The following is a 23,952-nucleotide window of genomic DNA, read 5'->3' as shown; positions in this document are numbered from 1 at the left end:
TATGTTAGGGAAATCTCAAGTCATAAAAATTTAAAATACAAAAGGAGGTATTTTAAATATTAGCCATGGCTGCAGTTAAGTACTGTTCAATTCATAAGTTTTTGGGTTTACTGCTAGAATGCAAATTAAGAACATGTATGTTTCATAGAACACATACCTTTTAGACCACTGAGAAGCAGCAAAGCTTCTAGGCCATTAGACACAACCTGCTCAATTCCCAGTATGCAAAGAAAGGAGTAAATACAGGCTCTTTCAGAATGATCCACTACGTAAGGGCTAGTAATGGTTAAAGACCATGTTGTCTTAAACAACAGAAACAGTAAGACCTTCAAAAATTAAAATACTTTATGCTGTTGCTTGTGTTTAAGTATTACCTGGAGGTGCATTTGGATCTCTCAGCCAACCTTTCGCCTGATTCATCTTGGAATCTATTAAGGCTAAAGCTCTCTTCATGGCTTCAGTGTCCTTTACAAAAGAGACCAGCAAAATTATTCTCAAAAAAAAAAAAAAAAAAAAAAAAAAAAAAATCAAAGTCCAAGTACTCAATACAACCAAAGCTGACAAAGGTTCTATAAAGCAGAGTCTACTTATAAAAACACATTCATATAAGCAGCTCAAAACCCATTTTCAAACTAGCAAGTCATAACTGCTTCTCTCCAGTTAGAACAGACATTTTCATTTCACTCAAAATGAAACAATTATGCATGCAATTTTAGTGGTTTTTCTATTTCTTTATTTCCTAGTGCTTTAATTACTAAAGTAGGAGCTCTAGTAAGCACACATCTTGGAGTTAGTTCCATTTTACATCAGGGCAAATAGAGTTGTGATGTAATTGGAGTAACCATATCTGGAAATTGGCCAGTCAATTTTACTACTTACTTCAGTGTAAGAGGCTGCACATTTGCATTTCTCACCTGCTCTGCTGCTTAAAGTCAAACAGTAACTGTTTACAGAAAAATAACACTACCAGCTAATCTCTGAAAGTCTCAGATAAACACAGGTATTTACATGTGATTAAAACTCTGAACTCCTCTGCCAGAAGCGTGAAAGAAGCTGTTTCTTTCACTGTTATGCCACTACTATCCAACACCTCTGGCTGCAGGGGAAACAACCTCCCAGTTCCGATTTCTCTGCAGTCTGTACATTGTTCATGTACCATCCCTCCACTAGAGGCCACAAGTTTTCCATCTTACTTAAATGGAAGGACAGCAAAAACAGTAACAAATACCTGAGTAAGAAGTTGTGGAAAAGCCAAAATAGCGTTTTACAACACATATAATGGAAATTATTTGAAATGCATTTAAGACCCCATGATTGGCACAGAGATGACAAAAATAAGCCTGGTTCTCACATAGCATCTGAATCAGATTGCCCATGTCCATCCAATGCTTTTGAAGAGGAGCCTACTACCATCAGTATCTTGCCATAGCATGTGCTATCCTGACAATACTAAAATGCCACATTTTCATGGATTTGTTCATTATGCATGCTTAGTTTTAAAGATACAACACTGAATATTCTGGCATTTTTCTACAGGCATGTTGGTCTGTCAGCAATTCATAAGGTGCTATAATACAATTCAGCAATCAACTTTCTAAAACATCATGTGATTCAGCTGAATATTTTTAAAGGCTCTGGGAACACAGCCCGAGAGAGAGCACCAAAAGCAGAACTATTTTCACCTGGATGACTGGGTTTCAAATCTAGAAACTGGCTCTCAAACAGGTCCCAACAAAGTTTGGAAAGAACTTCCAAAAGGCAGGATATGCAGCTAGGGGTGGGAGACAGGCACATTATTTCAAAAGTCATCTTCTCTATGGCTCAAAAATTGTGCATTCAGTCTATGATAAAAGACAAGCAAATATTCATTGAGTTTTCAAATGTATATATAAATCTTACTACCTATGAAGATAGGTGTTACTAGTTTTTGTTGTTTATATTGAGCTGAAGCTACTTTAGTTTGAAATGAATGGTCTAGGTCAGGGCTGTCTACCCAGAAGTAATTTGAAACAAGGAACTAACTGAATTTTTTAAAAGGCAACAGATGTTTCTTATTGTGCCAAAGAGACCATAGGAGTGGGCAGAGAAAAGGAGTATTGGGAAAACAGTCTTTACCCTCCCTTTTTACTCTCACAGGCTTTTGTGTTGTCTCAGCTGCCTGCAGAGCTGCAGTTTCAGCAGAATTATATAGAAGCCTCTAAATCTAAAGTCTAGTATCCGAGGACAAAATCATGGGTGCTCCAGCTTTTGCACTCATGATTTTGTAATTGCCAGCACTGCCTCAGCAGGATCCATCTGCCCTGTCATATGAAGTTACATGACTGGATTGCTCTGCAGGGTGAGTCTTGCTATCCTGTGTTCCTCTGCACTCCTGTAGGCAAAATACTGTCCCCTTTTCCTGTTTAAAAAAATCTGCTCAAATCCTAGCATAGCAGTTGAAGTGTTTCAAGACAACTGCTCTTAAAGTACCAATTTCCCATCTACACAGCCCAAGGGATCCCTCTCAGCTCTAGCCTGATAAGTAGCTTTCATTGCCGTGAGCTGAGTAATGCAATAGAAAACTAGAATGCATCCTTAACTAGGTTTGTTGGTACAGCACCTTTGTGTCTGGTGTCAGATACTTGGCAAGCAACAAAGGTGCAGCCATACTGAAAGGTCTGGACTTACCAACCAATTCAGGCTATCAAGAAAGAAAAAGGAAGACAAAAGCAGAAACACTCAATCTAAAAAAATACAGCAACTTTCGCAAGGTCCCACTGCTTCAAAGTGTCTTGATAGTCCTGATTTCTGTAACTGTTTAAATACCTTAAAATACCTTTAAATACCTCAACAGCTAAATATGTTTAAAATTTAACTCTGGGATTTGCCAACAGAATCAGTTGCAAGCATCATTTTTTGAAAATCCTACTGCTCTTCTGCAAAAAACATTTACACAGTCTTATCAGCAAAAAATTATTTTTTCCCTCCTCTCCCTGCCCACAGTTCTCCGGTTGCCAAAAGGAATTTCATTTTAAAAATCAGCACTATTACATTTTCAGAAGAGAGAAACAATCTCAGTGAATCAAGTTAAACAACTAGGGCAACACTGAAGGGAAAAGAGCAAGATGGATTCTTTCCAAACCAATTCCTAAAGCAAATGTTATTTAAGACACTTCTATGTATCATTTCTGCCACTACCAAGAATTTTGAGCTTATTCAGGGGAGCAAGTAGTATTGGTTCTGCTATGCAAAAGAGCAAAATAAATCCTACACAACTCCTTGCTGGATGTAAAACACAACCTCTGATTCAATAAAGGGGTCTAGTCTAAGGATATCTGCATTTCATGACCAAAGAAGGCAATGCTGGAGGAAATAGGCAAAGCCAGTGCTCTGGCAAGAAAGATTGCTTAGTCACACCATTCAGGTTCAATCCTGCAAGACATTAGATATTTCTCAGCTTCTTGCAACTGTTAACTCTCTCTGATTCCACAGAAAAGGAAGATGTTTGAATTGAGTATTACTTCAAACTTATTCAAAAATAAACACTAATAATATACAAGAGAAAATTTAATTCCTCCGTAAAACAAAGAAAAAAAAAAATCAAGAAAAAAAGTTCAAAGCTATGAATAAAAAATAAATACAATTCTTTTCCCCAGGATTTTGTCCAAGAATAGTATTTAAATTCTAAAGCACCATACAATTTTTAAAATCCAGTGTCAGCAGAGATTATTGCAATCCAGTAATAGCAATGTGCGGAGTCTAGAAAGACCAAAGTTTACTGACAGCTACAACTCCTACAAAACCTACAACTTTGGCTCCATACCTTGCTCATTCTCCACTATCTCTAGACAGACTGTGATAACTCAAGGTATACATAACTCAAGTTAGAATAATAAACATAAAATCAAGTCCAACATCAGCAATACTGTGTACTACACAGATAAAAATTCAAGGCTGGGCACCCCCACATACTTTTCTTTATTCCAAAATGCACGGGGAAAATCCTCCCTTTGACCACCAGGCACAAAATGCATGCAAACCTCAACTACAACTAAATAGCTCCTTCGTCTCCCTCCCAGCAAAATATTAAGTCAATTGTTAGATATGTGTGCAAATAGAGGATAAGGTCTGTAATAGGTGGCCATTAGCAAACTAATTTCTGCTTCTTCATCCCACTGCATTTTTCAATTCAAATGGTTGGTCATCACTGTTTGATTAATGCCCAGTGCTACAGTTCCAAATCATCAGCATATCTTAATTCAAGAACAAAATACAGTTAACAAGTTCTCAGTTCAGAATAGAATGATACTTAGATTATACTAATCCACACAACATATTTATGCATTAAGCATAACTACCAATATTTTCTATTAGGAACTACTGCTAATATACCAACTGTTTTCTTAATTAAATCCTTAATTAATCTGCCTCACCAGCAATATAACAATTTGCTAAGCCTAAACTGTCAACTCTTTGCAATAGACTTTTTCTTTACCACAAAAATTTCTAAATTTGCTGCATGAAACTATTAATATTTCATTAACTACAGGAAAGCATAAATCCAAAAAACAGAACTGAATTGAAAAAGTACTCATGCAAGACTGCAGTTTTAAGCCTACACCTAAAGAACATGAACCATCTAAACTGAAGGAACGCTATGGGTAAAACACTATGGAATAGACAAAATTCCTGACTTAATAAAGCTTTCTGGCCATGCAGAAAGATCATTCCTGCATGACTAGACCCTTTATTTGTCACTACAGTCACTCATAAATTAACATAAAAGCATTCAGCAAGAATGTGCTGTAAAATCTTTCCCTAACTCCAATCAGATTCAGAAAGTCTTAATGCAGATCAGCTTGCAATTACCATTCTCAGTGACAGCCAATGCTACATACAGCTAGACAGAGCTATTATGATCTTGTTTAAAACAGTGCCTATATCCATAAGTATAAAGTGTCACAGCTGGCTCACAGAGAAGTTGCACAGCACACGGTCTGCACACAGCAAAAAATCCCACAGACATGCTTTTTTTGGGTTTAGTACAAGGTAGAGGTGGAGGGTGTGGAAGAAAGCTTACCTTCTAAAGGTGAGAAAAGGGTAAGAAACAGGACAACAAAAACAAAGATGCATACAGTAGTTATAATAAGGAAGTGATAGTGATAAAGTAACTCAAGAGGCAAACTAAGGGTCATGTACCAAACAACACAGGCCAAAGTGATTTTATGTCTTGGTTACATCAGTGTTAGATTTCCTGCTAGACTTTGTTCACTAACTAGTTTGTCTTCAGGTCTCAGTAAGATTTTATGACATTTATGCTCATTTGTTGCTCACAGCATTAACACTTTAAAAAATACCTTCAGCAATTCACTTCCAAGTACTCAAAAGAACTTGGCAGGAATTTCAGTTATGCAGCTGCATTGATTTGTAAGCCCACAACACTTCACAACAGATTCTGTCTGTCAGATCTGCTTTACAGTCTTGTAGAGACTTCAGTAGCTTCAGCATCACTTCAGAGCAGCACTTGTCTCCAGGTAAGTGGTGGCAGTCACTCACACAGCTGAACACTGAGTTGGAAGGAACCAATCCTGACCATAAGCCAGCTTCACATGCATCAGACTTACCCAGAAAGCCTCTTCAATCTAACAGATTTCCTTGAGACAAGACAAACACCTGAAATTTACTCTCATATCAGAATAAAAATGGGGCAGGGACAAAATGGGCAAGTGTTCAAGGAGATATCCCCCAAAAGTGACCAAAATGTCTCAATTCCAAGACTTTTGCACAAGGAATATGACAGTAGCCTATCTTTTCCAGCAGGATCTAGAAGGAAAATCTCCATCTCACTTATGAATGCCTAGCTACGAGACCAGTTGAATGTATGGAATAACTTTTATACCTAATTTTCCCATGTCAAAAATCATTATGTATGGTAGTTCTACATAGGGAAAATATCCTTATGACTGGAGTGCACTATATTCCAGGACTTCCTAATGATGCTGAAACCAAAGCATGAATAAATCTGTCCTCTGTTTGACCACTGAGTTGCACTAAATCACTGAACTACCTTCAAATGCCACACTAATTTAAATTTGCTCATTGAAAGCTCATTTTGAAAGATACATCAATATATTTATCTCTGAAGATATTTGACCTTGAAGAGATTGTATGATGAAATTACATAGTGTTACAAAATTGATGCACACATACATATTTCAGTGGTCTCAAAAGCACAAGTTTAGAAGGGTAAAACACAGTAGACAAAAACTAGGCTTCTACACAAATGTAGATATGAAAATACCTTGCTTGCCCAGGCATCTTCATCCCACGATGTGAGTTGCAATACACGAATTATTTCATTTATCTCAGCACTCATTTTCTCTACTGTGAAATTGCGATTTTTCAAGGCCTCTTCTATACCCTGGCTTTTAGAATTTTTTGTGGTTACAAAAATCTTCATAGCTGCAAAAATACCAGAGATTAGAAAAAGGTATATGCAAGACAAATCAGTGGTTAAGTTAGCCTTCTACTCTCTTTATATGGAACGTTTTCTTTTGCATGGACCATTTTATCTCCAAGAGACTGTAGTTTTAATACAAGAAGCACAGTTGCTTGCAATTGATTACAGATGTCAAGGTTATTTTTAATAAACATAAGACATTGGAACTCCAGTTCAAAACAGTAATTCTGAATGGCATTACAAAACAAAGCAAAAAATACCTGAAATAAGTACAGGCAATAGCTCCTTCACTGTATTCATGGAGTTGACCAGCATAACCCTATGTTCCTGATGAGTTAATTCCTGTTGTCTCTCATCAATCATTTTGGCCATCTTTGTCATTCCTAGAGATTAAAGTAATTGAACATTAAAACACTTGATATTTCTAAACAAGAATAAGGCATAATGATTGATGAAAACTAGATTGAAGTTTAAAGCTTTTGTGTTAGCAGCTGTTACTTTAAACACATTCCAGATACTTCAGAGAAATCACCTATTCAAAATCTAGCCCCTCTATAAAGTGGAAAGGACTACTCAAAATTCTTTATTTAAGATACTATCAATGAAATAGGAGAATACTTGAAATTACTTTTTTAGGATATCAAGTCACTTAATAAACACTGGAAGCTGATTTAAGGTGGGGGGAGGATTTAATCTTTTCTGTTAAGATTTGATCAATGCCTTAAGCAAAGGACAGAAAAAGGAAATATCAGGATTTTGTTTGCTTGGAGTTTCTACCAGAGGTCAAGAACTCTATTTATTTACACTACGTATTTTCTAGAAATATTTCAGTACCCTAGAAGCCTGAAAAGAACTACGTTTTTTCTAGAGCAGATTTTCAACAGCTAAGACTTGTGAGGTTTACCACACAGTGCATGTGGAAATTTCAGACACAGCTTCAAAAAAACTTAAGATTATTTAAATTGCTGCTGTTGTGGTCCTACTCTTTCTCCTCCAGGGTATAAAACTGGAAGGAAGCTGTATATTCTTTGGCTGAATTACCTTTCTGCTGGTTAGCATCTCAGACATTTCAACAGTGCTTTTATGACATCACTCTAGAGTAGCAGGATCCTGACAGCACAGAGCCAAGCTGTGCAGAACCACACTTCCTTTTGAATGACAAAAACATTAACAGGTAATCACGCTCCCCTCTCTACTTCCAGCATAAAACCTATAGGCACTTCCTTGACTTTAAGTGTACCTGGTCATATTCCTATTATTTACATAGCACTCACATGAAAGGTTAAGTTCAGGTGCCCATTAATACAGCTACAAGGAACAAGGACTCTGGGCATAACGTTTTGTGGGCATGGGCTGCACATGTTGAGCAGCAGCCAGCTCAGGCAAAGACAGAGCTTCTACAGCATTCCAGAAGCACAAGGCTCACTATTTATTCAGAATACCATGAGTTTAGAGAAGATCATTTGCAATAAAGGTAATAAGCATACATCTCACTCTAAGAAACTAAGACACTTACCCAAGACCTCTGTCATACATAAGTAACAGCAAATTATGTCTGTGAGGTTAAGTGAAAAGACCCAAATGCTAGTAACTGAGCCCAACAGTGCCAACCAAAGTTAGGGAGAACTTCCATTTTAAAGACATGTAAGACAATAACCACAGAGAAACTAGAAGTATATATATCAAGTCAAAGAAAGTTTCAGAGAAAGAAAAGACAGGCTTTTTGTTTTATCTTTTCCTCTTCAAAATGAGGCAAAAATTATTTAATTGAAGGCAATTTCTGATGGGAAATAAAAAGTTTAGAGAACACTATACCTCCATATGGAAGTTCAAAGTTTTTCCACATCTAGACACAAGGTCAAGTACAGACATGTTAAACAAAAACAGGATAATCTACAAACATGCTCTGTGCCATGACAGCTCTTAGTCATTTCATTTATCACCTAGCTACATTACACATGTATTTAAAATATAAAGTACTAACTAGATTCCTGTTGGTTTTATATAAGCATTCTTTAGTTCAGTGTCATTTTAATTTCACATCTTCCTACACCATCACATCATCTCAATTTTACAGAATGCTTTTGTTAAATACCTCAGTGATGTCATGCTGAAGCTAAAGTATTTGAAATAGTAGATGACAAATTAATGTTAAGTTTCCTCTAGAGCAATAAAGAGATAGACCCAGCAACTCCTCACTTATCAATCACTTCCACCACTGAAAGTGTGAGGCAGCACAGTGAAGTAACAAGTAATGAAGGAGCATCAAAGAGCACACATAGAATTTCCATAACAGGTGGGCTTTTCTACTATACTTCAAGACAGCTGTTTCTGCAACCTCATTAAGATGTTAATGTATGACATGTAGATTATTCTGTTCCAAGAAATTCCTACTGGCCCTATCTCAGCCAGTGCAGACATTTTATCAGCTTAATGGATTTCATATCTGTAAGTGCTTAGTTACACAGCTTTCTCATTTTTTTTTTTTGTTTTATCCTTACTAATGCATGCTTACTTCCTTCCGAGTATAGGAAAAGTATATCATCCATGTGCACATATCATTTACCAACATCTTCTGCATTCTTAAGACACTGTGAAACAGAAACAGTCATTCCTTCCAACAGAAACTTCCAAAGCAACTGCTTTATCATTGTCCCAGTGTTCAAAACTTGGGTGAGGAAGGTGCTGGAAAGTGATGGAAAAGACTATACTCTAGTATATTTATGGAAGACTGGAGGAAATCAAACCTGGCCCTAAATTCTTCGTGTAAGTCACCAGATCCTCCATTGTCTCCACCACTTCTGCCACAGTCAGATATTCCAATATTCCTTTGCAGACACGGATGATTTTACGGACCTAAGAGAGAAACACTGCATTATTTCTTAGGTAAAGCTGAGTAACACCTGAATTGGAAATGCAAACCTGTTATTAGAACAGTCTAGTTATAGCATTTGCTAATATGACAAATGGGTAATCATAAAGGTCTGAGATCCTGAATAAGTTACCCAAAGTGCCATTAGTCAAGTGCTGTAGTGGCAAGCCAATATTTAATCAGCTTTCCACTACTCAGAAATGCAAAATCCTACTTCCAATGTTTTCACTTTGTATGATAAATGAAGGATAGGATTGAGAAAATAGGTTAGAAAGAACTTTATGTATGCTGTCACACTTGAAGGTTTTCATTGCAATTTCATCAATAAAATATTTAACTTAAATCACAAAGCAAAACTACATAGAAAGCAAGACTTCAAGCTTTCAGAGGAAGTATCATTCACCATACAGCTTCACACATGGATAAAGCATTACCCGGCATTCCAGCAGGGAAGACAGATCCAACATCTTAAACTTTCCAGAAACATCCGTGAAGGCTGTACTTCATTTACCTCTGGACCTCTGCCTCAGCTTAACTTTTTTCAGTTCACATTTGATTCCAAAATAGTTCTCAGCCAGTAAATCTTCTAACCTCTGAACCACATTACTTCTGACATCACTACATACAGTTCTTATGGAAGAACAAGTTAATTAACATTTAATTTGTATCAACCACATACAGTGTTCAGCACCTAAAAAAGATCAAAGCATCCTCTGAAACTCGTTTCAGTTTGTCCCAATGTTACTTTATGCTGAAACATAGGGCAGACACATGCCAACTTCAGTACTTGGGAAAAGTCAGTCATTCCTGACTAATGGCTTTCTTCTCATTAACAAGGAGCTGTCAGGTGAGTCCCACAAAGCATTAACTTCACAAAAGTCAATTCATTTCCTAAACTCTAGAAAGAGAAGTTAAAAGCTATTAGCTTCCTTGAAAGTCCTGTAACATTTCTATTAAAAACCATTTCAGAGGAACATGCTAACAGTGCCATGAGCTGTTTAAATGAGACAAGGATACCATGTTAGACTACTCAGAACAGCAAGAGCTGCAACAGACTTCCATAGGTTAATAAATTGTTGCAGAATTAGGATTGATATCAGCATTTCTAACAGCATGAGCTTTATTTCTTCATTTTAACATGATCATTCTTATTCAGAAATGAGCAAGACTCCACATCCCCATAAAGAAAATCAAAACTATGATTTGTAACCAAAAAAAAATTCTAACATGAGACATTTACATTTCCTTGCAATTACGGTTTTTTTTCTACATATGAGGATGAACAAACAGCACTTCTGAGTCAGTTTCTGGCTTGTGCAGAAGCCAAAATGTAGCAACTGTTATATTTATCAGAATACATCTTCTGCCTGACTAGCCAGACAGTCCAAATTTATATTACCTCCCACACCCCAAGGCTAATTAAATTGCCAGAGCTAATGAGCCAGACATGCTATAAAGTGGCCTAGGGCTTTTCAATGAAGGGATACAGAAAATAAAAGGATCAGTAATGGGTAAGGTGAAGGGTATACAGAAAAGCATCAGGAAGATATCAGATAGTTGACAAGATCTGGCCTTTTTGAGCAATAATGACAGGCAACATCTAAACATTATGTCATGCAAAAATGCTCCTAACAAAACAGAGCAACAAGCCTTAAGCGCCTTCTAACAGAAAGGAATGCAAAATATGCTTCCAATCAAGCTAAAACACTCAAAACCTCATTAATCTATTTAATAGTTTGGTCTAGCTAATTTAGTTAAGGGGACATTTTAGTTAATACTGTTATGCAGGCACTTATGTCAGTCATGCTGGGGTTCCTACCTCAGCTTCATCGAATGTCAGGAGCAAGTCTGATGTTCCAGAAAGGATTCCTCTTGATCCATCAATGAGATAGTCACGAGCTGGTACTGAGTAAGGATCTGCTTGCAGCATCTGGGCTGCCCGAACGAGTTTGGTGCAGGCGTTCTCCACCCTGTGGAAAGCCAGCAGACAACATTTGCTGATCAGCTTCTGTCTGTATGACAACAGCTGGATTTATTTTTAACTTGACCATTTGAAGCATCGCGAGCCAACTGATCACTTTACACCTTTATAGCCTAAAAGGCAAGAGTATTTCTTGTATTTTTTTCTAATAGTCACCAGCAACCATACAACCCAGTTTTTCAGATGTCACAGAGTCTTCCCATGCAGGGAATGTTTGAAGTACCTCTTACAGAGCATACAGTACAGTGTCATTAAGGAGAGCTCCCAACCCAGCAAAATACCTTACGTTCTTCATGGCAAGGGCAGGGAACAAAACAATTATTCTCTTATGGTTTCACAATCAAAGTAACTGTTAACTTTTATCAGCCTTGTATAGGCATTGTTATTCAAGTAACAATCACTATTAATAAATATTAAATGACACCTACACATTAGGACAAAATAACATAGTTTTAAGAAAGACACTGTGGGCTGCTCATCAAAGCTGTAGTCCAGGTCTTCAGAATGTTAACACCCATAGGAAAAGCATTTTAAATAACCACAGAATGTAGTGGTAAGGTACAATGTTCAAATGCAGCTTGAAATCCCAGACTTAAAAGCAGAAAGATATTTTTTACAAGATATTACAGTATGTAGCTACAGTAACACAAAAGGTATTTACAGTAATAAAATTATGAGCTCTGAAATTATGTTCCATCAAACCATTTAACATAACAATTTTAAAATATCAAAAATTGAAGGACTGAAAATGTTTTGATTTTGTTCTCTTGTAATTACATTGGGATACCTTTGGAAAATACAAAATTCAGACTTCCCTTTCATGGTAGCTATGCTACACATGAATGTAGTCACTGACTACACTGACTGCAGTTTCCTCTGTTGTCTCCCATTTCATTTAAGTGTAGTGTAATACCTAAAGCTCTGTGCATGTGAATGCCATGTGCTCATTCAATAACATGAGATTCCAACAAAACAAAAACTGCTGTAATAGAACACTTTTATTAGAGAAGTGCCACCTCTTATGACCACTTTGGCACGCTTGTCACATAGCCCATTTTCTACTGACCACTTGGGTACACTCTTTTATCATACTTTTATTGAAGTAGTTTTGGAAAGCTAGACTTAACCCATTCCCCACTCCCCACCATGTTCTTTGCTAACATAAATATTAGAACTTAATGGTTACATCTAAATTCAACTAGTCGAAATAAGACACCCATTACAGGAAAACACACTTTTGTCCAGAAAATAAAATTTTCAGCTAATAGCTCCCTAGAGTAGATCAAATTGGACCAGCTGCCTTATTATAACCTGCTGTTTTTGGGAGACATCTGCTCAGAGTATCAGATGGCAGGGACTTCTAACCAAGCAAGAAAATGAAGAAAGACTTCAAGGCACAAAGTGGAAATGGTCTGCTCATTACTATGCAATGCACTTAGTTGTGTTATCTGACTTCACTAAATTAGATTTCTGTGCTTGCTTCTCACATTTATTCTTTTCAACTCTGCCAAGAAAGGGATTAAACAAATCACCTATTCAGCAGCTCAGAGCTATAGGCACAGAAATACTTAATTTGCTACAGTTAAATTTCATGGTTATCTGCTTAACACTAATAATTATCTCAAGGCTGGCTTTTTCATTTGAGAAAAGAATTAACATAAATGTGTATTATACTAGAAGTCACTATAATTAATGAAAATATTGTTTCTAAATATTCAAAGTTTTCTTTTACAGTTTCAGGGCTGAACCTCTTAAAGGTAAACATGAATTTCAATAGTATAATGCCTATTTTGTGTAAATTTCCCAATGCACTTAAAATACTTCAGGAGTGTAACCTGTGTACAAGAAAAGCACAGTGGTATTTGAAAATCAGACACATTTCATCCCCTGCAAAGCACACATGCTAGGAAGAAAAAGATTAGGAAGGAAAGGTATTCATTTACTTCCATTAAAAAACCCAATCAACCAAAACAACACAAACAACCAAAGCCCCTGAAAATGCAATGAATCACTTGTTCTACCACAAGAAACAAACATGTTCAGAAGTTTCAAACAGAAGTTCATTGCTATGGTGAAGTTGTTAATCTCTGTTTTATATTGCAACATAAAAAAAAACCAACAACATATCTTAAAAAAAAAATCTATTTTTGAGAAAAGATTTACAATAAGGCTATCTTAACACCAGCCAAATTCTTTGTGGGGAAGACATTGGATATGATATTTCTAACCATACTACTTTGGGTAGTCAACCAACTTCATCACTGTTAAATGTGTTCCTTACAAAACAGGAGGGAAAAAAAGCAGCTTATGCTAAGCTATCATTTTAGTTTTTAGGTGTTAGGATTGACCTCTGTTTTTCCCCGAGTTCATTTTCCATTTTAACCAGTACAGTTTCAATTACTTGCAGTTCTAGAAACATAAGGTAAAAAGCCAACATTTTACTTTAATCTGCTAATACAGGTACCAGCTATGCAGCTACTACAGCTTGGCTACCAAAATAATGTTACCATAGAATAGCATTATTGCTTGATTTGTTAAATGAGCTTGTGCATGCAAATTAAACAAATTTTTATTCTCAGTGTAAGCAAATAGTATAACCCTATTCTTTGCCTAGAGACTGCAGTTCTTCACTTCCTTACAAGAGAAGCTTAACAAGTAACAGGAACACATTGCAAAACATCTGATGTAAATTATATGCATTACTTATACTCCCTGGTGATTAGAACGATTAAGATAAGGAACTCAGCATTTTTTAACTCTAAGCCAACAGTTCCAATGTGGTTTATGCCAGTAGCAAGTGAAGGGGTGCATGATAACTTGCTGGCTGCTGAAGAGTTATTTTGTTGCACAATCATACTCCTACTGAAAAACTTTACAGATTACCATAATATATATTTATTATGAACCCTCGATGCTGACATCAAGTCTTTCAAAAGAATAAGCAAATCTCTCATTCCTCCAAGACTGGTGATCCTTTAGAATGGAGAAAAGAAACAGGGAATGCAGTACTAGCACATGTGTACTGCTTCTTACCCATCATCCATGCGCCAGTACAAATTCTCAAAAATTCTCCCTCAAAAAGGAATGCCAACTCCTGAACTACTGCTTTAGAAATAAAGACTCCTTCTCAGGAAAACAAAGCCCAAAAAAGACACTCATCTGTTTTAATTCTGGAATCTAAATTCTGTCCTTTAGAGCAGTAAAAGATAGGGCTCCCTTCATAGCTCACCTGTGACTATTACATGACCCCACAACTGAGCTACCAAAGACAATACACTCCCCATGCTAACAAGAAACTGTTAACATGTACTAATTCATTTTGATATAAAATCCAGATTAACAAAAACTCACAAATGAAACACATTATCATTCTAAAACCCATTGAACCATCCTAACTTATCCTTACTGCATCTAGGATAGCAAGCACTCTGTGAAGTGGGCATCATTACCCTGACAGACAGCTTTGGTTCCCATTTTACATTTTATCACAGCTCATGCAGTCATGAATTGCTGCAGAAAAAGTTCTTGCACCCAGCATAAAGTGGTACCACTCAGCAGTGCTTGTCTCACATTTCTACAGAAATTTAATTATTGAAGTCTCGCACACTTTGCTACATTTTGATCAAAGGTTGAATACAGTACAGCAATTTAAAAACTCTTTTCCTTAATCCCTTACTTGTCTAGGTGAACAAGAAGCTGGAAATTCACTAAAAACTCCACACATCCTAGAAAATGAGCACAATCAAAATTACACATTTGCATACAATTCATCAAGAAACAAGAGAAAAGCTTTGATCTCCTTTCATGAAATAAACACTCCCCTCAAAAAAGTGAACCCCTACAGCCACACCAGATCACGGACCAGGAACACAGCATGATAAATACTACAGTGGATTGTATCAAAGGCCCATTTAGCTCAGTATCCTGTCTCCAATAGTAGCTGTAAGTAAAAGCCTAAGGAAGGTTAAGAACAGGATAAGCAATTATCATACTTCCTCTAGGCACTCTCCCATCCTTCAACTATTTTCAGTTCTTGGGACTTCCTGCAGTTTGCCTATTTGATGACCCACAATGGATCCCTCTAAGTACTTAGCTATTAACCTCCAAACCCACATAGAGTTTTAACAGTACACAACTAGCTGTACATAGAATCTCTCCCTACTGTTGTATTACAAACTGCTAGCCTAAAGCAATTCCTCCATCAAGTTCTGCACAGGAGAAACACAAGTTCTCACCTTCTCTATGCAACTCATACTTTCTTCAACACTGTCAGGGCTTCAATCCCCACTGTCACTTCTACCAGGCTGAAGAGTTCCAGTCTACTCAGCTTTGCCTTATACAGAAGTAATTCTATGCCTTTGTTCTCCAAGCCCTTTTATGAGTTTTTTTCCAGTCCTGCTACAAACTTCCAAAAATTGTGTGACTACCAGTACATGTGATATTCAAGCTGTGGAACAAAAATATATCGTGACATTTAGACTCCTCATTCTTTGATAATAAACCTAATGTTTTATTTACTTTTTGTCTATTATGAATGGGTAAGGATGCTCTCACTAATGTACAACAGCTCTAAGACCTTGCTCACTATTGGTAAGGGTTAGTTCAATCATCCTGTCTGCCATTAAACCTGCTGCTCTCCCAAGCATGCATAATTTCAGATATTTAAAAATAATTTACTCCACACTTAACATCAAGTCACCTTAATTAATAAGGTACTGTAATTTCCCAGAGTCATCCATTAACACCTCTGCACTGCTTAAGACTTGGGGTCATCACTAAGTATTTTTGCCTCACAAGTCAGCCTGGTCTCCAGAACACTTATTAACATGGTAAAAAGCACAATCCCAACTGAGAGCTCCACAGTCCTACTGATTTCCTCCTGCCATTATCAGGTTAATCAATCTTTTCATCCACTTTCAATTTTCTCTTTTTCACACAAAAATTTTTGCAGTTACCCTGCAGCTGCTTCACCTTCTTAAAAAAAACCTCTAGACCCTGCCAAGTTTGGAAATCAGTGCATACTGTATTACCTGGACTACCTTTTCCCCTGTTTGTGATATTTCTAAGAACACCACAAAATTTGTAAGGCAGAATTTCCCTCTGCAGAAACACTGTCTATTTACCCACAGAACACTATATATAGGTGAGCTGTCTCTGTTCTTGAATACAGAATTTCTAATCATTTATTCCAAAAGTACATCAGACCTACACATCTCCTGTTCCTCAGATTTCCCTAGAAAGTTTCTCAGACTTTCTCAAGTTTCTCAAAGTTACTTTGATTGACATACTGGTAGTCTCAAGTGACAGACTGCTTCACTAGTAGTTCAGCTATTCCATTCTTGAACTCATATGTTAATATCACCTGGTCCTAAGCATTATTTTAATTATTCATTTTGTCAACCTACAGTGCAATAAATTAAATCCTTATTCACTGCCTACCATAAATGTTCATGTTTTCATGAACATGTTCGTGTTGATTTACGTGGCCTGAATTAAGTCACTGCTCTTCAAATGTCTTAGATTTCTGGGCAGTTATGCTGTCAGCTGCCTGTACTGACAAACTGACCCTTTCCCATCAGCCAAATAAATAGAAAAATATTGAGACACCACATTGTCTCTGACACTTTAGGCAAACCTACAGGAGCACAGATAATTACCATTATTATCCTATTATTATTTTCTGGTATTATTTTTAAAGGAAGAAATACCATATATACGTGCTCATATATACAGAACGTAACAAGAAAAATTCCTGCTGCCAAAGAGGTTGTTCCTGACACTGGAACATGTTTCCTGTATGCACAATACAAGATTTACAATAAAATTAGTTTACTTGATAAATGCTGGTGGCATATCCCTTTTCAAGATCTGGTCTTCTGTTGTCTGCACAGTCTCTTTTCCAACCTGCAAGAGAAAAAAGACATACTTAAGAATCAAAATTTAAATATCAAGGCCAGATAAAAGCAAATAGTTAAATAACAAAATGCTTTGTACTAATGACAGCTCCTTTCATCAGGTTCTCATTGCTGTGTCTGCTTTTGAGACCACTATACACTGTGCTTAACTTAATGCTTTTGAAATCATACCTTCTTCCCTATCAACATCTCTACTAAATTAAATGGGTTCACACCAACAGACACTTCTCCCTCTTCCTAGTCTTCATAGAAACAATACTGTTTTTTCCTGCACTTAGTCATAAAAACAGTCTCTTAAGATTTCCCTCTGTCCTAATCTCTACAAGTCAGAAATCAAATTCAAAGCTAAAAAGAAATTACCCTTCTTTTTCCAGCAACTTATTCTATTAGAAAAATGTAGTTAACTACTGAGAATACACCCTACATCCACACCACCCTTTAGACAAAGAATAATTATGCAGGACCCAATAAAGAAAGAGAGTAAGAGCTGGAGTTTTCTATATACTAGCTCTTGTGTTATACAATAGAAGTCTTTATAATTGGTAGCTGACTCTCTGAACTGTGAGATCACCAACTTGACAAACTATTTCCAGCTCCTTTGTTCGCTGTATTTTCCAGCTGAATAAGCTATTCAGGAAGGCATCACAAAGCAGAAGGTCTTTAAACCAGACACCACTTATGTTAAGAGCTGCCAGACCTGCTCAAGCTAGACAAGATAGCCCTGAAAATCCCTGATCAGCTGGTGCTTAAAGATTCACTGGGTTTAGACAGAAGATGTAGTGTGTCAGTATGCAGAGCACTTGCCAATTCTAATGCTGTACAGCCTTCCAGAACCTCTATTTCCTTGCAAATTTTTGCTGCTTGCCAAAAACTGTGTCCTGGCCTGCTCCTTTTCAGAGGAACTTCACAGAAGTACATTGGCCTAAGTATTTTACTTGCTTCAAATAAACTCAGCCTAACCTACCAAATCTTTTTTTATGTATTAGTACTACACTCAGAATTCATCACACAGATACTTAAAAGTAATCAAAAAGCAAAAAAAAAGTTAAAGATCTTGAATTTTATGGTAGGTTTCTGTCCCTTGTGTTCACAGTAGGTTCACCAAGTCATGCACTGTCCTAGTGCAGTGTTGCTTCATGGCAATGCCTCAGGAGTGTGATTCTAAATGTATCTCATGACCCACCAGACAGTATGCCTGCTTTATTCTAATTATTTCCAATGCACTCAAGAAACACATTCTTTATGTCTCACAAGTTGGCACGGATATGAGTATGATCAAAATAACACCAAAAATTAATTCCCAGTAACTCTGGATTATACATCATTAAAGAGTCTTACCAGGTGAAAATGAAGAGCAATACTTTATTTACAAGAACCATGCCTTCAATGTTTATTTTCCTGCAGCTGTACCAACCTGCATGTAGTTCAATATATTGAAAAAAGTATAACTTAAAAGAATGCAAAAACAAAAATAAGCTTACAATGTGGGGGGCACTTCAAGTTGAAGGTCACTGTAGCCATTGGTATTTTATATTGGCCAAGTGTATTAGACCATACAAAAAGCATTTCATCACTCAATCTAGAAAGGAAAGGTATCTTCTATAAAGGGATAGATCAGCAGTCAAAGAAGGAGTATCAACTACTTTTAGGCAGATATATCTACTTTATATGTCTATAGATGCACATAGATATGTAGACTTATTTTACTATAGCCAGCAAAGTAGCTGTAGTTATTTTTAGTCTTCAAATGGAAGTAACATACAGGATAAGCATCCACTCCTCCTCTGTTGTTTGGGGGTTTTCTGTAGAGACTTTTAACCTCAAAAAACTGTCCTAAATCCTAATGATATTTCTCTTCCAGGCCCATCCACATACTCAGCACTGAAGGGATACAAGATTTCAAGCAGCTTCGATGATGCCTCCATTAAAAAGGTCCACTACCTTTCTAGTAAAAAGGACTTTCAACTTTGCTTTAAGCACCAACACAGAATGCACTCCTGAATCTGTTTAAATATAAAGCTTTGTTTGTATAGGTGTTATTTAACTTTCCCAGTTATTGCTCTTGCAGTTGTAGCCAAGGTATAGAAATAGAGAAATGGCATATAGGAAACAAATGTATTCTACGTAACATTTAACAGGAAAAGTCTCAAAACATGAAGACACAGTCATGTGTAAAAATATATACCCTCAAAGTTTAGTGGGTTTGCACTTCTAGTTTGTGGTTAGGCATTTATGTTGCTTTGTTTCCTACTTAGTTGTCACAAGATCCTGTTTCTTCAGATTAAACTCGAAAGGGCCTAAGCAAGTTTTATACACACTGCAGTGCAATACACAGTAACAACTACCCTCTCCACAATCCAATACCAAGAAAACCAGGAGTTTTTTTCTTTTTTTGGCCTTGAAGATGTAGTATCTACACATTCCTTATTTCAGATAGGTAGCCTGTCCAGCTTCATGCTAATATAAAACCACCATCTGAGAAACAATCATTTCTAGTTACACACGTAGAAAAAATGTCAGGATTCCTACATGGGTTTTAGATATTCTTAACCTCCTAAGATTATCTTTCCTTAACTTATTGGGAAGTGACAGTGATATAGAAGCTTCTGCTATTATACAGTATTGGAGTGGCACTTACTCATGGTTCCAAAGAAACTGCCCTAACACACTAGAATAACCGTAATTTCAACACTGCACATTACAGAGTAATGAGAGTTCTCAAGCAAATCTTACCAAGACAGTTTCCTAATTACAACTTCTACCCATCCATATTAATTTCCAAACTCTGGAGATTAGAGACAAATCAGTAGAATAAAGAATGAGCAACCTTGCTTCTTGCTCCCTGCTCAAAAAAGCATGGAACAAGCGGCAGACAAGTCAAGAAATGTAAAGGAAATGGGGGACAAAATTCAGAGGGCACATACAGCTGCTGAAAAACTTTCTAGGAATGTAGCTACAAAGCAGGAGGAAGAGATGGCAATTTCCTACTGCATTTAGCTTTTAACCTCATTTGTAAGTCTCCTGCAAGTCCTATTTGCCACTGATTAGTAAAAAAGCCAGTATGCTTGAAGCTTTCTGATGTGGAGAATTTTCCTCACAGAAGAAAAGGAAAAGGTTTTCATCAGGCCAAGTTTCTTCCTTATAAGCAGTTTTTCAGCTTTGTTATGTCTGCTTCTACTGCAGGAAAAATAAGACAAGGTCCCTTGCCCTTCTTAGCCTGCTAGATATAACAAAAAACAGCTGTTCAGTGAAGAAGAGAAATAATTTCGTCTTCTGCAATTCTGTAAGTTTGTTTAAACAGACAAGCCCTCAGTTATATCTAGCCCTTTTTACATCTTCAGATTGAAAGTAAAAATTGCACATATCATATCAAATAGAACACACAATTAAGATGGGAGTCCAAATTTTATTGTTTAAGGGTAATTTTACTTTATTTTTTAAACAAAGATTCTTCTGATTCCCTCTGTTGACAATACCAGTTTGACAATTAGCCAAGTGCTAGAAGGGACATTTTTGTCACAGCTTCTATGATTTCCCCTGTTAAAAGGGAAGATGACCTTAGAAGAACGAGTTCTTGCAATGTTCCACAAGCTTAATTTAAAACATCTGTCATTTTAGCAAGGAACCTAAAAATATTCCATCATCATCATCCAGTGAACACACAACAGCTCTGGTTGTTATCACCACATCTCCCTGAAGAAATAAGCTACAGTATGAGTTTTGCTTGACAAACCCAAGTGCCACACAAAGTGATCTAGGTCCATATGCTGTAAAAGCAACTTCACCAGAGGACAACTCAATAAAAATCCACTCCCTGCTTTATGCATTCTTCTATGTCTTACAAACTTTCATGAAGGACTGTGACATGATAGTAGGAGCATTAAATCTCAAATCAAAAATGTCTTATTCACCAGTTCAGTCCTATCAAGTTCCCTGCAACTTCTTTGCCAATTTCTTAGATGCTTGTCCTGAAAAAATAAAATTAAGTATTTGCTTTAATTCTGCAGTGACAACAGTCTATATTGCACAGCCACATCTAGAATCCATCTCTAAATGGAATTACCAGTACTTTTCACACACCCTACATTTTAAAAAATTAAAACTGACCTAGATCTAGGAACAAAGAATCAAGTTGAGCTAGAAGCAAGCCTAAGTTACACCAAATTTATGCTAACTCCTTGCTGGCATACATGACATTTATTTCAGTCTGGACTGAAAAAAAAAACGCCATGTGGGCAGAGAGAACTAAATCTTCATGAAATAATTTTTAATTCAGGTTCCATACTGAGGGGTCTTACTCGCACATGACAACATAAGAAAAGTGATGACTGAGATTCATGATAGCCATTTGTGAATCCTATACCTTTCAGAATACACTCCTTGGACAAGGCTTGCCCACTGAAGGCCTAGAAAGGAGGCTCTTTATCCCACACTGATTCAGAGACCAGTTTGTCTCGGTGGCTTCAGAAGTGGCAAGGGCTCAGTAAATACTTTACAGTTGTTCAGTTTTCCTCTTATGAAACCAGTCATCAGATCTCAGTTACATGGAAAGTGTTTGGAAGAAGCTCTGGCAGGAAAGAGAAGCAAAACAGGACTTGGCTGTTTACCTTTGTTCTTGTCCATCACACTGTTTTGATTGCAACCCACACTGTCTTTACTTACACTGTCAAGGGGATCCAGTTGTTGGTATTCGAGTCTATTTTGTTCAGCTCATTTACATTTCAGGTGTTGGAGCAAATGTTTATCATGCCCTAACCCTGGGCTGCCATAATCCATGTGATAAATCTGTCAAAACAGGATTATGTACATCCTGGCATAGCAGCGTAGCATCAAACTTTCAGATGCAAGTCAAACAGCTTTGGGGTACAAAATAAAATTACTTTGTCTCATCTGAACTTACAAGTCACTTAGAAATTGTCATATACATCCAGCTTCCACTTAAGACAGGACTTCTGCAAACTCTGAACAGAAAAGTCAAGCAATGTTGAAGTCTACTTAGAAAAACCAAAGGGAACAGGTTTACAAATCACTCCTCACAATCTCACAGTTTTCTTTTTATACAACTAAAAAAAGTGAGTCTTAAGCTACAACTTGTTTTAAAAGCAAACCTTTGTTTTTCCTTCAAAAGCTGTCAGAAGCCTTTAACAAAGCAAGTTTCCAATTTCTTCATCATTCCACTCATCTTTCTTTGAATTATAAATTGGATTGATATGTCACTTGCTATTAGTCAGTTTACCAATGGTTTAGAAAGCTTTAGCGTTTTCTACTTCTCTGTAGGGGAATAGGCCAATGCAATTAGAGAAGGAAAAAAGTCCAAAGAAACTTGCAGCTAAATTCTCCTCGTGACTCCTGCTTGAAACCAGGCATGACACTAAAGAGACTGCTGAATCAGAGCCTATCCACTTGTCCTTTCAGCCACCATGGAAGCTGTGTCCTGACTCCTGGTTTTCTCATGATTGCCCTGGAGACTGCATTCCAGCCATAACAGTGTACAACTCCAAAGTCATCTGGGAAACAAATTAGAACACACCAGCCACCTGGTCCCCAACAGCAGCAAACTGACCCTACCTGTCCGCATTGACAATTAAGAAAAATTTAACTGGCTTAAGGCTAAGGAAATCCTGCTGTTCACATAAAATACAGAACTATGAAACAAGAACCACATGGAAAATAGAAAGCAACATCACTTGGATACCAAAATGCTTCTTCATGCTGCTAGTACCTACTAACTCTGTTACCAGTACAGAGCTAAGGCCTGGATGGTTTGGCTAATGACACGATTAACTTAACAGAAGTTAAGTAAACACATTATGTGGTATTTTTCACAGAACTATTATAATTTGGAAATTATTTCTTTTATCAAAATAAGTCTTTTTCCAAACCAGTACTTCAAGTAAAAATTACTACAGGACATTATAACTCTACTTCAGTCAAATAACAATTCATATAAGTCATCTGTGACCCTTAGGCATTTACAAAACTCACCAGGAAAAATAAGATATAGCAACTGTAATCTACAAATGAGATTGATAGCTGCAAACAGCTACCTTTACAAGAAAGTCTAAAGACAGCACCACATACCAAACAGCATGCAGACTCCAAAACCTCCCCCAGCTCATTTCCATGTACTCAGAGTTTCAAGAGTTTCAGAGCACTTCTTAACATAAATCCTGCTGCAGGTATACATACATATTAGCACTGTACTGAAATATGACTTTTTTGGAGCTAAGTTCTCATTATTCAGATGCTTGTCTGAATAACAAGAAACCAAACACCATGATTCTGCTGGTAGATTTCCACCATCGTGGACAATATTCTAATATTTGCACGTTGCAGAAGATTTTGGTGGATGAGGATCTCTGTCCTGCCCCAGTAACTGAGATGTATCCTGTCCTCACAGCATTCCAAGTGTTGAGTCAAGTAGAAGCATCCAGAAAGCTTACAAATCTTGAGGCTTTTTGGCTCTGCTGACAAGAGAGTAACAGCGAGAAGTGTCACCATAGGAAGTGTGCAGATCATATCAAACAGAAGGCAGATTTGGTTCCAGATACAACAGGGCTGCCTACAAGAACCTGTAATTCTGATACAGATAAAGATTGTACTGCAGCATCTCTAAACCAACCCAACTTATAGCTGAGCGTACCCAGTCTGTTTTTTCCCTCATCAGATGGATAAAATAACTTGCTTGTTACACAGATCACAACATAAATTAGTATTCCACTTATCCACATGTTGGCACAGATAT

At 36.9% G+C, this 23,952-nt stretch overlaps 1 protein-coding gene across 4 annotated transcripts in view; it reads right to left on the bottom strand.

Annotated features, from left to right (window-relative positions):
- The window catches only part of VCL (vinculin), a 64,634-nt gene that overhangs the window by 26,794 nt on the left and 13,888 nt on the right, over window positions 1-23,952 (bottom strand). For 3 of the 4 annotated variants that reach the window (XM_062496679.1, XM_062496678.1, XM_062496680.1), the window contains exons 2-7: window positions 17,126-17,196; window positions 11,131-11,281; window positions 9,187-9,295; window positions 6,700-6,822; window positions 6,281-6,441; window positions 375-465 (exon numbers count right to left, since the gene is read on the bottom strand). In XM_062496679.1, coding sequence (XP_062352663.1) covers window positions 375-465; window positions 6,281-6,441; window positions 6,700-6,822; window positions 9,187-9,295; window positions 11,131-11,281; window positions 17,126-17,196 — 706 coding nt within the window. Of the gene's footprint in view, window positions 1-374; window positions 466-6,280; window positions 6,442-6,699; window positions 6,823-8,954; window positions 9,031-9,186; window positions 9,296-11,130; window positions 11,282-17,125; window positions 17,197-23,952 lie in introns of those variants that run through there. The other variant, XM_062496681.1, reaches the window with a different exon arrangement.

Source organism: Cinclus cinclus, chromosome 7, assembly GCF_963662255.1.
Source record: "Cinclus cinclus chromosome 7, bCinCin1.1, whole genome shotgun sequence".
NCBI classification, from domain to species: domain Eukaryota; kingdom Metazoa; phylum Chordata; class Aves; order Passeriformes; family Cinclidae; genus Cinclus; species Cinclus cinclus.
The sequence above is the reverse complement of the archived record's forward strand: the minus strand, read 5'-3'. Positions and strand labels throughout refer to the sequence as shown.